General features: G+C 45.7%; 1 protein-coding gene across 1 annotated transcript in view; it reads left to right on the forward strand.

The window, feature by feature from the left end:
- GPR141 (G protein-coupled receptor 141) overlaps window positions 1–6,274 on the forward strand; it is a 56,679-nt gene extending 50,405 nt beyond the window's left edge. Inside the window, exon 2 of the mRNA XM_063450663.1 lies at window positions 5,243–6,274. Coding sequence (XP_063306733.1) covers window positions 5,267–6,163 — 897 coding nt within the window. The 5' untranslated portion in view covers window positions 5,243–5,266 and the 3' untranslated portion in view covers window positions 6,164–6,274. The remainder of the gene's footprint in view (window positions 1–5,242) is intronic.
- The last annotated feature ends 6,940 nt before the right edge of the window (window positions 6,275–13,214 follow it).

Raw genomic sequence — 13,214 nt, forward strand, 5'->3', positions numbered from 1 at the left:
CCGAAGAGAGACCGAAAGGCAGGCAGGTGAAGCGCCATCGTCGGCCATGCCAAGTGAAATGCAGGTAGTCCCTGCAGTCTGCGGCAATGGGAACTGTGAAGTAAGCGTCCTTCAGGTCCAGTTTGGCCAGCCAGTCCGCTTGGCGTAGAAGGTCTCTGAGGCAGTGTATGCCCTCCATCTGGAAATGTTGGTAACGTAGGAAAGCATTGAGAGGGCGAAGATTTATCACGGGGCGAACTCCGCCTCCTTTCTTTGGTACAAGGAACAAGTTGCTCGTAAAGCCTCGTGCGGCGAACGGCAGTTCCTCTATTGCGCCCTTGGACAACATTTCCACGACTTCCGCGGAAATCATCTCGTCCTGATCTGGTGGAAGAGACAGTTCTCTGAAGGGATAAAACTGGACAGGCATAGAAACGAACTCTAGGCGATATCCCCTTACACACTGTAGTACCCAAGCATCTGAGGTCAGTGCCACCCACCTGTGATAAAACAAGGCCAACCTCCCCGCTACCTGAGCGGGAGGGGAAGAAGGGGTACTCACCGTAAGGACGTCTGTTAGGAGCGCTACTGCGGGGGTATCTGGAGCCCCAAGCTCTGCCTCTGGCTGGGAAGAAGGTGGGTGCTCTCGGGTCTTGGAAGCCTCGTGACGGAAAAAAGGAACCTCTGGGTGCTCGGAGCGAGCCTCTGTAACCGCGGCCAGGCGGACGGTTCCTGCTACGCCCGGCCCCTCCAAAAACCTTGGGCGCGAACATGCGTTTCATGTTCGCTTGCGCCTTATCCATTGCGGTAAAGGTCTTCACATAGGAGCCCATGTCTTTGACAAAGGAGGAGCCGAACAGCAAGCCCTCCTCAGTCGGGTCAGGTTCTGTCACCGTCATAGCGGCCAGTTTAGGGTCGATCTTTAGGAGGATCGCCTTACGCCTCTCAGAGGACATAGCCGTATTAGCATTGCCCAGCAGGCATATAGCTCGCTGGACCCACCCGATGGCCACATCCATATCCAAAACTGAGTCTCCAGATTTGGCAGCTTCAAGAAGCTCGTATAACTTCGATAGGGGCCCCAGAGTATCCAGGATCTTGTCCTGGCACCCTTTCAGGGAGTGGTCAAGGCCCTTCTTGGGCTTCCAGCCCGACTTATTGAGGAATTGGGCAATTTGGGGGTCAATATCCGGGGTTTTGCCGGCGGCGCTGGGGAGGGAAGGCCTCGGGCATTCGGCGCGCAGCTTATTGCGGCCTTCTTTAGAGATCGGGGTGCGAATACGCTTAGCCACGTATTGGGCAATATGGTCTGGGGGAACCCACTCAGCGGACCTGGGGTGCCGCAAGTCGTCAGGGTCGAACAGGGGGTTACCCTGCGGGTCAAGAATCGCCTTGGTATCTCCAGAGGCGTCTAATAAGTGGCCACTGGTCTTGGCAGAGGAGCCCGAGGGGGTCACGCCCGTAAGGGGCAAATCCTCGCCAGATTCACCTTCGTCAAAGGAGTCATATCCCATATGGTCGGACTCATCCTCCACACTCCGGTCGGTATCCGACCCATCATCTAGGGCTCTGGCCCTTTTCCATAGTCTAGCCTTTTTAGCCCGGCCAGGGGCTCTTTTGCGCGTGGGGTGCGCGCTATCAGTGACCGCTTCCAGCGTGTCATTCATGGCAGGTAGCACCTGCATCGAGGAGTGGGAGCCGACATTTTTGGATTTGGCCTTAGCCTTACGTGCCCCAGGCACTGTCTGGGCAGGGGAAGGGGACCCCCCACCCTGGGAAGTTGGGGTGGTTACTGCAGGTACAACCATAGAGTGCAGGGAGTGGGTAAATGAGGAGGAGACAGCCCCCATGGCCGAGGCAATAGCCTTCTGCAAGGAGGAAGCCATAGTGGCTTCAAGCAATGCTTGAAATTCCTGAGAGGCCATAGCACTCTCAGTAGTCTCCATGGTAAAGTCCCCAGAGGGATCTGCAGGCCCATCATCCCTATCCTGCATGCTGGCTATAGTTTGTAAGAGCAAACTTTTAAACTAACGAAATGGGGCAGGAGAGAACTAAAAGGGTTGAGTAACCCACAGAGAAAAGCAATAAGAAATAGTCAGACCGTTAGTGTGCCCGGGAGGGATCGAGGCGACCGACTGCACGGCAACTAGGAGGCAGACCGCATGGAGGTCCGTCCAAAATGGCCGCCGCACGCGAGGGAAGTGCTCGCGGCCGTGCACCCGTCGGGGGAAGGGGCGCGTGCACTCTGCCCGCGCGGTAAGACCGTGGGCGGGCAGGGAAGTGCACGTAGCCGCGGTCGTGAAGCAAGGACCGGCCGCGGCAAAAATCACTGTTTGCACCCGCGAGGGAGCAAGGGAAAGGCAGGGAGAGAAAAAATCTCCCGGTAAAGGGGAAAAACCCCCAGGGATCCCCAAGGCACACTAAGAGCACAACAAATAAAAATGATGCATATACATTTAAACAAGGGATGCATCAATAAACACAACACCAAAGTAAAATCAGTAAATGGCAATAATAACAAGAAATACCACAATCAAAGTACAACAAGTAAGAGAGCTAAACATGGATACTTAGCTGTCTGAGGAAGCAGCAAAGAAAGAGGGGGATTGTGGGAGACACAGGACTTATATAGCTACTTCCTCTGTTATGTGATTGGCTGACTGTTATGCCTGTTCAGTTTTTTCTTTCATTTTGACAATATTTATATTCCTCTATCTTTGCTGCTGAGGAAATAAAGAAAGAGTTATGCATAATATGAGCCTCCGTGTCTTTAATAAAATCAAGAAATATCATGCATGCAGCATGTTATATATTTTGCTTTGAATAAATTTTTTTGGACAACAGAAATAGGGATTCATAAAGTGTTTGAAATTTGAATCTACACACTGTATACCAATGTATATACCCTGAAACGTGTCTACTTATTCATTTGTATGTGTGTGTATATATATATATATTTATATTTATAATTACATACATATATATATACACACACATGCACATACATATCTAGTTATAGAGCAACATTGTATATCAGCTGGCATAAGCAGTTTTTCATCACTATAGGAAAACTACAGGGGTTCTGGTTTCATATTTAGTGTAGGGTTCTCCAATTGATGATGATAATAATACACATACTGATATTAGATTGATTGGCATCCTAGATCAATTAAGATGATCCTCAATTTTCTATATTTAGATCATTCGATGAAAGTTCATTTTATGGGACACATACTAACTAGGATTGCTTATTTATACTGAAGGCTAAAATAAAATACAATTAGCAGATACATATAATCAACTCTGAACTGTAACAAAATCAACCTATAACATAAAAAGGGGGGGGAGGGGGGACTCTAGTTAACTGAGACCAATAACCAGGCGTGATTAGATTAACTAATCAGATTGATCCAGTCCAGATCTGAAAAATATACTGCAAGTTAATATGTTCTTTATTGTGCAGTAGTGGTATTAAAACAGATCAACGTTTCAGTCCTTTTATTTGACTTTTATCAAGACTATACCAACACACCAAAGCAATGTTTCCAGCCTCAGCATTGGATAGCGGTAATGTAAACAAGATTTTTTTTAACCCTTTAATTATCAAACATAGGGGGAAATCCAAAAAACTAGGGACACTATAGCATTAGAAATGCAGGTTTACACTTAAAGTATAGTGTTGCTAGAGGCTGAGAATGGTAAAGAGAATATTCAGACTGCCTGCATATACAACTATGTTTTATGTTGGCTTATAGGAAAGTTGTGTCTATGTTTTGAAACTATGGATCGAACTCCAGTCAGGCTGTCAAGATTTTCGCTCTATACTCCATTGCTATTGTTTGAAAAAACTGTATATTTCGGTTATTTACCTTTATCAGGTGGGTTGTATTAAATCATGGATGATATGATGTGCTTCTTTCTCATGCTACACTCTCTTTTTTTGTTCTCAGCCTCTATTTAAGTTTTGGTGTGATGGTATCATCCTACAAAAATGTTGACCTGTTTCCTGTTTTGATACAACTCCTGCACAATACAGCATATACTGATACTTGCATAAGAGTGCACTCTATAGAGGTTTTTCTATCTATGCTGCAGTTTATACAGCAAGAATTTTACCGTCCCTTTAAAGGATTGTATTATCACATTTACATGCACTTTTTAACACCTGTCAATTACTTCATTAAAAGTTCCCTTAAGTTATATTCTTGAGACATTGACATTAAAGGGACACTATAGTCACCAAAACCACTACAGCTTAAAGTCTCTGAAGTATTTTTAATGTAAACATTTCTCGGCCTAGTAACATTTCTAGTGACAGTCACAGTGTGTAGCACAGACGTTCAGTGTCTCCACGCTCTATTCAGAAAAATGAGTCATTAGTTTCTATTTAGGATATTGTTACATGAGATTCCATGTATTCTATGTGTACCATATATGACTTTGTAATTCTCATCTTCCAAACCTTTCCCATTGATCAAAACCCAAAACATAGTTACAGAGAGAGAGCCTGACCTTACCACACTCTACCCTGATCGGCCACAATATTTAAACCACCTTCCTAATATTATGTAGGTCCCCATCATGCTGCCAAAACAGCTCTAATGCATTGAAGCATGGACTCCACAAGACCTCTGAATGTGTCCTGTGGTATCTGGCACCAAGACATTAGCAGCAGATCATTTAAGTCCGGCAAGTTGCAAGACAGTGTTCTGTCCACACCCATTTTTTTATGTAAAGACCATCACCCAATTCTACAGGTGGGGGCACAGAAGAACCATGTCCCCCTGTTATTTTATAGGCCCCATTTCCATAGGATGGGTCCTTTCTAGTGACTGGGCAGCATGTTGACCCCCATAGGCATTTTGTTATTGTTTTTTTCTTTTAACTAGTTAATGTGGCTACTGTCTAGCAAGCACTGGCCAGCTGCCCCATTGATAACCCTTGCATTTTAACAATCTGGGTCTAGATTTTAGCCATCGGGCAGCATTCAGTATAGTTGAAATCTGGACGAAAGTCAGGCTCATTCAGAGCCTGTAATGCAAAATCTGTACAAGTAGTGACATTTTGTAGTTCGAAGGGCCTTGTACAGCACTGGGCTATGTTGTACTTTCTGTACAGGGTCCTTTGGACTTTAATGAATGCACCAGGTATATTCAGTGCCCTTATTTAATTATTCTAATATCAGTTACTTGTAAAAATATAATTCATATTTATTTCCACAAACATCCTGTGTTTCACTGTTGTTATGTGTTGTTTCTTTCAGGTCATTCTACAAAAATAAAACAAAATGTCAGACAATAGCACACAAAATGAAACCGACTGTTTATTAGCTGATAACACTGCAAATGGTATCCTGCTTGCAATCTACTCTGTGGTGTTTCTGGGAGGATTCATTGGAACACTTATAATGATCTTCTTGATTTGTAGAACAAACACGCGTTCAGTCACCATAACAGCAGTCATCAACTTAGTGGTTGCTCATACTGTCTTCCTCCTCACTGTACCATTCCGGATTGCTTACATTATTCAAAAGAAATGGATCTTTACCACTATTTTTTGCAGACTTGTAAGCGCTATGATACATATACACATGTATATTTGTTTTGTATTTTACCTGATTATGCTAGGCACCAGATTCGTTATATTTTTCCAACATAAGGACAAGATTGAATTTTATAGAATCCTGCATTCGGTGGCAACCAGCGCTGCTGTATGGATAGTCATTCTCATTATTGCTCTTCCCACCTTCTTGGTATACGGCCAAAACTCTATTCCCAACTTACCAGATCGATGTTTCTACTTTCACAAAGAACTTTCTAGCAACATTGTGATTATAATGAACTACATCATAATAGCTATTATGATCTCGGTGGTTTGCTTACTTCTGACCATACAGATCCTCATAATTGTGAAGGTTGTCAAAAAAATACAAGGCTCTGTGTTGGTTCATCAGGAATTCTGGGCACAACTGAAAAGTTTGTTCTTCATTTTGGTCATGCTATTTTGTTTCTTACCTTTTCATTTGTTTAGGATCTACTACTTAAAACACACAGACAGTTGTTCCACATACAATGAAATCTCCTTAGCCGTAACTGCTCTCAGCTGTTTGGATCTCTCAATTTTCGCCATACATACCTACTTTCATAAAGTGTGCCAAAGAAATATGTGTAAGTGTTTAATATAAATTAGGAGTTACAAAATATGGACTTGTCATGAACATTTGACCTGTTTCTTTAACTAACCGGGTGACATTTCTTTAAAATAGAAGTGTGTGTAAATTTTCTATTTTTATATATTGTCTTGGCTGTTATTTGTTACGTTTTTTCAATTATTATATTAAACAAATATCGAATATATTCATTTATTATTATATATTTTATTGCCTAGATCTATTGAATACATTTATTTTCTGCTAGTAGTTCTGTGATTTTCCCTGGTTCCTGTAGAACAAAGAACCTTGCCAACTGCTCTGACGCAACCTTATTCTTCTCATTTAGAATAGTATGAAAAGTCCCAATCTGGGCTGTCAAGACCATTTTCTCATGTTGCCTTTTTTTTTTTTAAATAATTTATTTGCATAATTTTTTCCATTTGTAATGATGGCTATTTGTGAGTAGACGTTGAGAATATGTTTCATCATTTCACCTTGCTAGATTTGGTAAGTTTTATGTTATAAGGAGAAATTACTGTAGTCATACCGTGGTCTAAGGAGTCTGGTACGATTCAAAACAAGGGCACACAAGCTGTAATAATAGTCCTAAGATTTCCTCATTTTACATACAGGGTCATTCGCCGAAGTGAAAATTCAAGGTGAATCCAAAATGAATTTCAAATTTAAGGTCAAAATAGCCAAACTGAAAAATCCTCTAAGTCTGCTATATTTTCAGTTTGGATAATCTGGCCTTAAGTTCCAAATTCTCTTTAACTTCACTTTGAATTTTCACCCTGTTAGAGTCTACAAGATCCCCACTCTTTGAATGCATATACTTCATCAACTACATATAGGCCAATGTATAGAAAATGGCTATTGTACATGTTCTGCATAGTAAATATTACTTATCTGCTGGATATGAGCAGTGGGGAAAAGTTACCATTCAATAGGTCCCCCGTGGGAAAAAGGGTCTGTCACACTCACAGTATTAATAGGGTAGACTCCTACTTTCTTATTATGGGGAAACATGCACATATGGAGACACAGACCAGCTCAGACCCTAGCATTAAAGGGACACTATAGTCCCCAGAACAACTACAGCTTATTGAATTTGTTCTGGTGAGTAGAATCATTACCTTCAGGCTTTTTGCTGTAAACACTGTCTTTTCAGAGAAAATGCAGTGTTTACATTACAGCCTAGTGATAACTTCACTGGCCACTCCTCAGATAGCTGTTAGAGATCCTTCCTGGGTCATGGCTGCCTAAAATGCATCCAAACATTCAGTGTCTCCTCCCTCTGCATGCAGACACTGAACTTTCCTCATAGAGATTCATTGATTCAATTCATCTCTATGAGGAGATGCTGATTGGCCAGGGCTGTGTTTGAATTGTGCTGGCTCTGCCCCTGATCTGTGTCCTTGACAGTCTCAGCCAATCCTATGAGAAAGCATTGTGATTGACCCAGGCAACCACTTCTGATTATGTCAGCAGATAGCATGCTAGTCTGAGACAAACAGCATGCAGAGCTACTGCTTCAGGCTTGAATACTAGTAAGATTTTGATATATTTAGGGATGCATCAGGGGCCCAGTGGGGCTAGATGGTGGTTTTAACACTATAGGGTTAGGGATACATGTTTGTGTTCCTGACCCTATAGTGCTCCTTCAATGTATGTGGTGAATTGCAATTCCTACTTCATGGGGAGTCTGTGCAACCCATCTATTATTTTTATTTATTATTTCACTATTTATTCTAACAGTAGACTTAGGCAGTTGTATACCCATAAATATAGAAACAGTTCAGGAACAGTTAGACAGTAGCGCTATTTTGTATTTTTGTGAATGGTTCCATTTTGGAGTTCATTTAGTTTAATCCTGAGGAAGGATTGTACGGTTTGAAGGAGAGCTTATTTAGTGAATATATGCTGAAATATTGGCTCCAAATTGGCTACATTGTTTTTCTAAATCTGAAAAAAGCAGAACATATATTTATTAACCACATGTGAGTCATTAAAGCGGCACTGTCATGCCGAACTTACCTTTCCTCAATCTCTTCCTCTTCTCCCCCTCTCTCAGGATCTGTTATTCTTTTCTTCCATTCTTCTTTAGTTTTCTTTAAAATCATAAGACAAAGTAGGGACTCTGTCTTATGGAGGATTCCTCCGCTTGACCAGCTCTGACCAGCGGAGGAGCAAAGTGTGCTTCATTTCCGCTGGTCAGAGCAATTTTCCCATGATCCCTAGCTTTCCTCCCAGTTCCCACAATGCTTCCTGTCAGTATTGCCGAACGTCCTGTCACTTAGACAGAACGCCGGCAAAACTGCCGAATTGCATCCTAACAGAATGAGCACTGTTTCTCCATTGGTGTTAGGATGCAATTCGGTACTTTGTTCGGATCGGAATTTCATTCTGATGAATGAAACCCCGATCCTATTCATTGCTGTGGCTGCATCTTGCAGCCGCTTAGTAGATAACTCCCTAATTCCCACGGTATCAGGGAGCTATCTACTAAAAGGCTGAAAGACCTAAACTGGTCTTTCAGCCAACTTTACTAATACTAAGTAAAAATGAATAGTAAATAATATGCCCCTACTCGCTATACCGCGAGTAGGGGCATGTCTAGTAAGCAGTGAGCAGCCTGTGGCTGCTCACTGTAAAAAAAAAAAAAAAAAATATTGCCCCCCACCTCTAAACGACGGGTGGGGGCTGTAAAGTAAAATAAGGGAGGGAGACCTATTGTCCCCCCCCCCCGGCCCCCACCCCTGAGCGGTGGGTGGGGGCCATAAAGATAATGAGGGGGGGGGACCTACTGTCCTCCCCCCCCGGCCCCCACCCCTGGGCGGCGGGTGGGGGCCATAATGGTAATAAGAGGGGGGGACCTACTGTCCTCCCCCCCCCCGGCGCCCACCCCTGGCCGGCGGGTGGGGGCCATAATGGTAATAAGAGGGGGGGGGGACCTACTGTCCTCCCCCCCCCGCCCCCACCCCTGGGGGTCGGGTGGAGACCATAACAGTAGTAGGGGGGGGGGGGACCTACTGTCCTACCCCCCCGGCCCCCACCCCTGGGCGGCGGGTGGGGGCCATAATAGTAGTAGGGGGGGGGGACCTACTGTCCTCCCCCCGGCCCCCACCCCTGGCCGGCGGGTGGGGGCCATAATGGTAATAAGAGGGGGGGGGGACCTACTGTCCTCCCCCCCCCGGCCCCCACCCCTGGGCGGCGGGTGGGGGCCATAATAGTAATAAGGGGGGGGGACCTACTGTCCTCCAGCCCCCGGCCCCCACCCCTGGGCGGCGGGTGGGGGCCCTAATGGTAAAAGGGGGGGGGACCTACTGTCCTCCCCCCCGGCCCCCACCCCTGGGCGGCGGGTGGGGGCCATCATAGTAATAAGGAGGGGGGGGGCTACTGTCCCCCCCCCGCCCCCACCCCTGGGCGGCGGGTGGGGGCACTAAGTAAATCCCCCCCCCCCCATCAAGGTGACTAGGGGTGCCCAAGCCCCTAGTCACCCACCCCCCACCCAAATAAAAAATGCCCCTACCTACCCCCCTCACCCTAAAAAATAGTGAGGGGGGAATAAAATTGCTAACCTGTAAAGTAAAATTAAACTTACCATTCGACGTCTTCTTTTTTCTAAAATCTTCATTTTTCAGCCCCAAAAAAGGCCAAATAAAAAACCATCAAAAGCCGTCGAACTAAAAATAAAATAAAAAACCCGAGCGCAAAAAAAAAAAAACCTGACGAAAAAGAAAAAACCCGAGCGCACATAAAAATAATCCATCTTCACCCATGGAGGGCTCCGCGCAGACTGAGCTCCGCAGGGCGGGGCAAGGCTTATAAAGCCTTGCCCCGCCCTGCAATTAGCCTAAGAACACTCTGATTGGTGGGTTTAAGCCAATCAGAGTGCTCGTTGTAATTTTACAAGCGTGGGAAAGTTCTTTGGAATTTTCCCACGCTTGTAAAATGACACAGAGCACTCTGATTGGATGGCTTGAAATCCATCCAATCACAGTGCTCTGTGTCATTTTACAAGCGTGGGAAAGTTCTTTGGAATTTTCCCACGCTTGTAAAATGACACAGAGCACTGTGATTGGATGGATTTCAAGCCATCCAATCACAGTGCTCTGTGTCATTTTACAAGCGTGGGAAAGTTCTTTGGAATTTTCCCACGCTTGTAAAATGACACAGAGCACTGTGATTGGATGGATTTCAAGCCATCCAATCACAGTGCTCTGTGTCATTTTACAAGCGTGGGAAAGTTCTTTGGAATTTTCCCACGCTTGTAAAATGACACAGAGCACTGTGATTGGATGGCTTGAAATCCATCCAATCACAGTGCTCTGTGTCATTTTACAAGCGTGGGAAAGTTCTTTGGAATTTTCCCACGCTTGTAAAATGACACAGAGCACTGTGATTGGATGGATTTCAAGCCATCCAATCACAGTGCTCTGTGTCATTTTACAAGCGTGGGAAAGTTCTTTGGAATTTTCCCACGCTTGTAAAATGACACAGAGCACTGTGATTGGATGGATTTCAAGCCATCCAATCACAGTGCTCTGTGTCATTTTACAAGCGTGGGAAAGTTCTTTGGAATTTTCCCACGCTTGTAAAATGACACAGAGCACTGTGATTGGATGGATTTCAAGCCATCCAATCACAGTGCTCTGTGTCATTTTACAAGCGTGGGAAAGTTCTTTGGAATTTTCCCACGCTTGTAAAATGACACAGAGCACTGTGATTGGATGGCTTGAAATCCATCCAATCACAGTGCTCTGTGTCATTTTACAAGCGTGGGAAAGTTCTTTGGAATTTTCCCACGCTTGTAAAATGACACAGAGCACTGTGATTGGATGGATTTCAAGCCATCCAATCACAGTGCTCTGTGTCATTTTACAAGCGTGGGAAAGTTCTTTGGAATTTTCCCACGCTTGTAAAATGACACAGAGCACTGTGATTGAATGGATTTCAAGCCATCCAATCACAGTGCTCTGTGTCATTTTACAAGCGTGGGAAAGTTCTTTGGAATTTTCCCACGCTTGTAAAATGACACAGAGCACTGTGATTGGATGGCTTGAAATCCATCCAATCACAGTGCTCTGTGTCATTTTACAAGCGTGGGAAAGTTCTTTGGAATTTTCCCACGCTTGTAAAATGACACAGAGCACTGTGATTGGATGTATTTCAAGCCATCCAATCACAGTGCTCTGTGTCATTTTACAAGCGTGGGAAAGTTCTTTGGAATTTTCCCACGCTTGTAAAATGACACAGAGCACTGTGATTGGATGGATTTCAAGCCATCCAATCACAGTGCTCTGTGTCATTTTACAAGCGTGGGAAAGTTCTTTGGAATTTTCCCACGCTTGTAAAATGACACAGAGCACTGTGATTGGATGGATTTCAAGCCATCCAATCACAGTGCTCTGTGTCATTTTACAAGCGTGGGAAAGTTCTTTGGAATTTTCCCACGCTTGTAAAATGACACAGAGCACTGTGATTGGATGGATTTCAAGCCATCCAATCACAGTGCTCTGTGTCATTTTACAAGCGTGGGAAAGTTCTTTGGAATTTTCCCACGCTTGTAAAATGACACAGAGCACTGTGATTGGATGGATTTCAAGCCATCCAATCACAGTGCTCTGTGTCATTTTACAAGCGTGGGAAAGTTCTTTGGAATTTTCCCACGCTTGTAAAATGACACAGAGCACTGTGATTGGATGGATTTCAAGCCATCCAATCACAGTGCTCTGTGTCATTTTACAAGCGTGGGAAAATTCCAAAGAACTTTCCCACGCTTGTAAAATTACAAAGAGCACTCTGATTGGCTTAAACCCACCAATCAGAGTGTTCTTAGGCTAATTGCAGGGCGGGGCAAGGCTTTATAAGCCTTGCCCCGCCCTGCGGAGCTCAGTCTGCGCGGAGCCCTCCATGGGTGAAGATGGATTATTTTTATGTGCGCTCAGGTTTTTTCTTTTTCGTCAGGTTTTTTTTTTTTTTGCGCTCGGGTTTTTTATTTTATTTTTAGTTTGACGGCTTTTGATGGTTTTTTATTTGGCCTTTTTTGGGGCTGAAAAATGAAGATTTTAGAAAAAAGAAGACGTCGAATGGTAAGTTTAATTTTACTTTACAGGTTAGCAATTTTATTCCCCCCTCACTATTTTTTAGGGTGAGGGGGGTAGGTAGGGGCATTTTTTATTTGGGTGGGGGGTGGGTGACTAGGGGCTTGGGCACCCCTAGTCACCTTGATGGGGGGGGGAATTTACTTAGTGCCCCCACCCGCCGCCCAGGGGTGGGGGTGGGGGGAGGACAGTAGGTCCCCCCCCATTATCGTTATGGCCCCCACCCGCCGCCCAGGGTTGGGGGCCGGGGGGGAGGACAGTAGGTCCCCCCCCCTTATTACTATTATGGCCCCCACCCGCCGCCCAGGGGTGGGGGCCGGGGGGGAGGACAGTAGGTCCCCCCCCCCTACTACTATTATGGCCCCCACCCGCCGCCCAGGGGTGGGGGCCGGGGGGGGAAGGACAGTAGGTCCCCCCCCCCCTTATTACTATGATGGCCCCCACCCGCCGCCCAGGGGTGGGGGCCGGGGGGGGGAGGACAGTAGGTCCCCCCCCCCCACCTATTAATATTATGGCCCCCCACCCGCCGCCCAGGGGTGGGGGCCGGGGGGTGGAGGACAGTAGGTCCCCCCCCCCTTATTACTCTTATGGCCCTCACCCGCCGCCCAGGGGTGGGGGCCTGAGGGGAGGACAGTAGGTCCCCCCTCATTCCCATTATGGCCCCCACCCGCCGTCCAGGGGTTGGGGCCGGCGGGGGAGGACAGTAGGTCCCCCGTCCCCCCCTTATTACCCTTTCTTTTCTTTTTTTTTTACAGTGAGCAGCCACAGGCTGCTCACTGTTTAGTGGACATGCCCCTACTCGCGGTATAGCGAGTAGGGGCATTGGGGAGATTTTAATCTCCCTTGTGCTATTATGGGGGTCATATTGACCCCCATAGAGTGAGGAGGGGACCTGGGGGGCTTATGAAGTGGTGGGGAGCACTGCTCCCTGCCGCTTCTGTCTTTACATATTGCAAGGAGGGAGCTGCACGCCGGTA

The sequence above is a fragment of the Pelobates fuscus genome, chromosome 4 (genome assembly GCF_036172605.1).
Source record: "Pelobates fuscus isolate aPelFus1 chromosome 4, aPelFus1.pri, whole genome shotgun sequence".
Taxonomy (NCBI): Eukaryota; Metazoa; Chordata; class Amphibia; order Anura; family Pelobatidae; genus Pelobates; species Pelobates fuscus.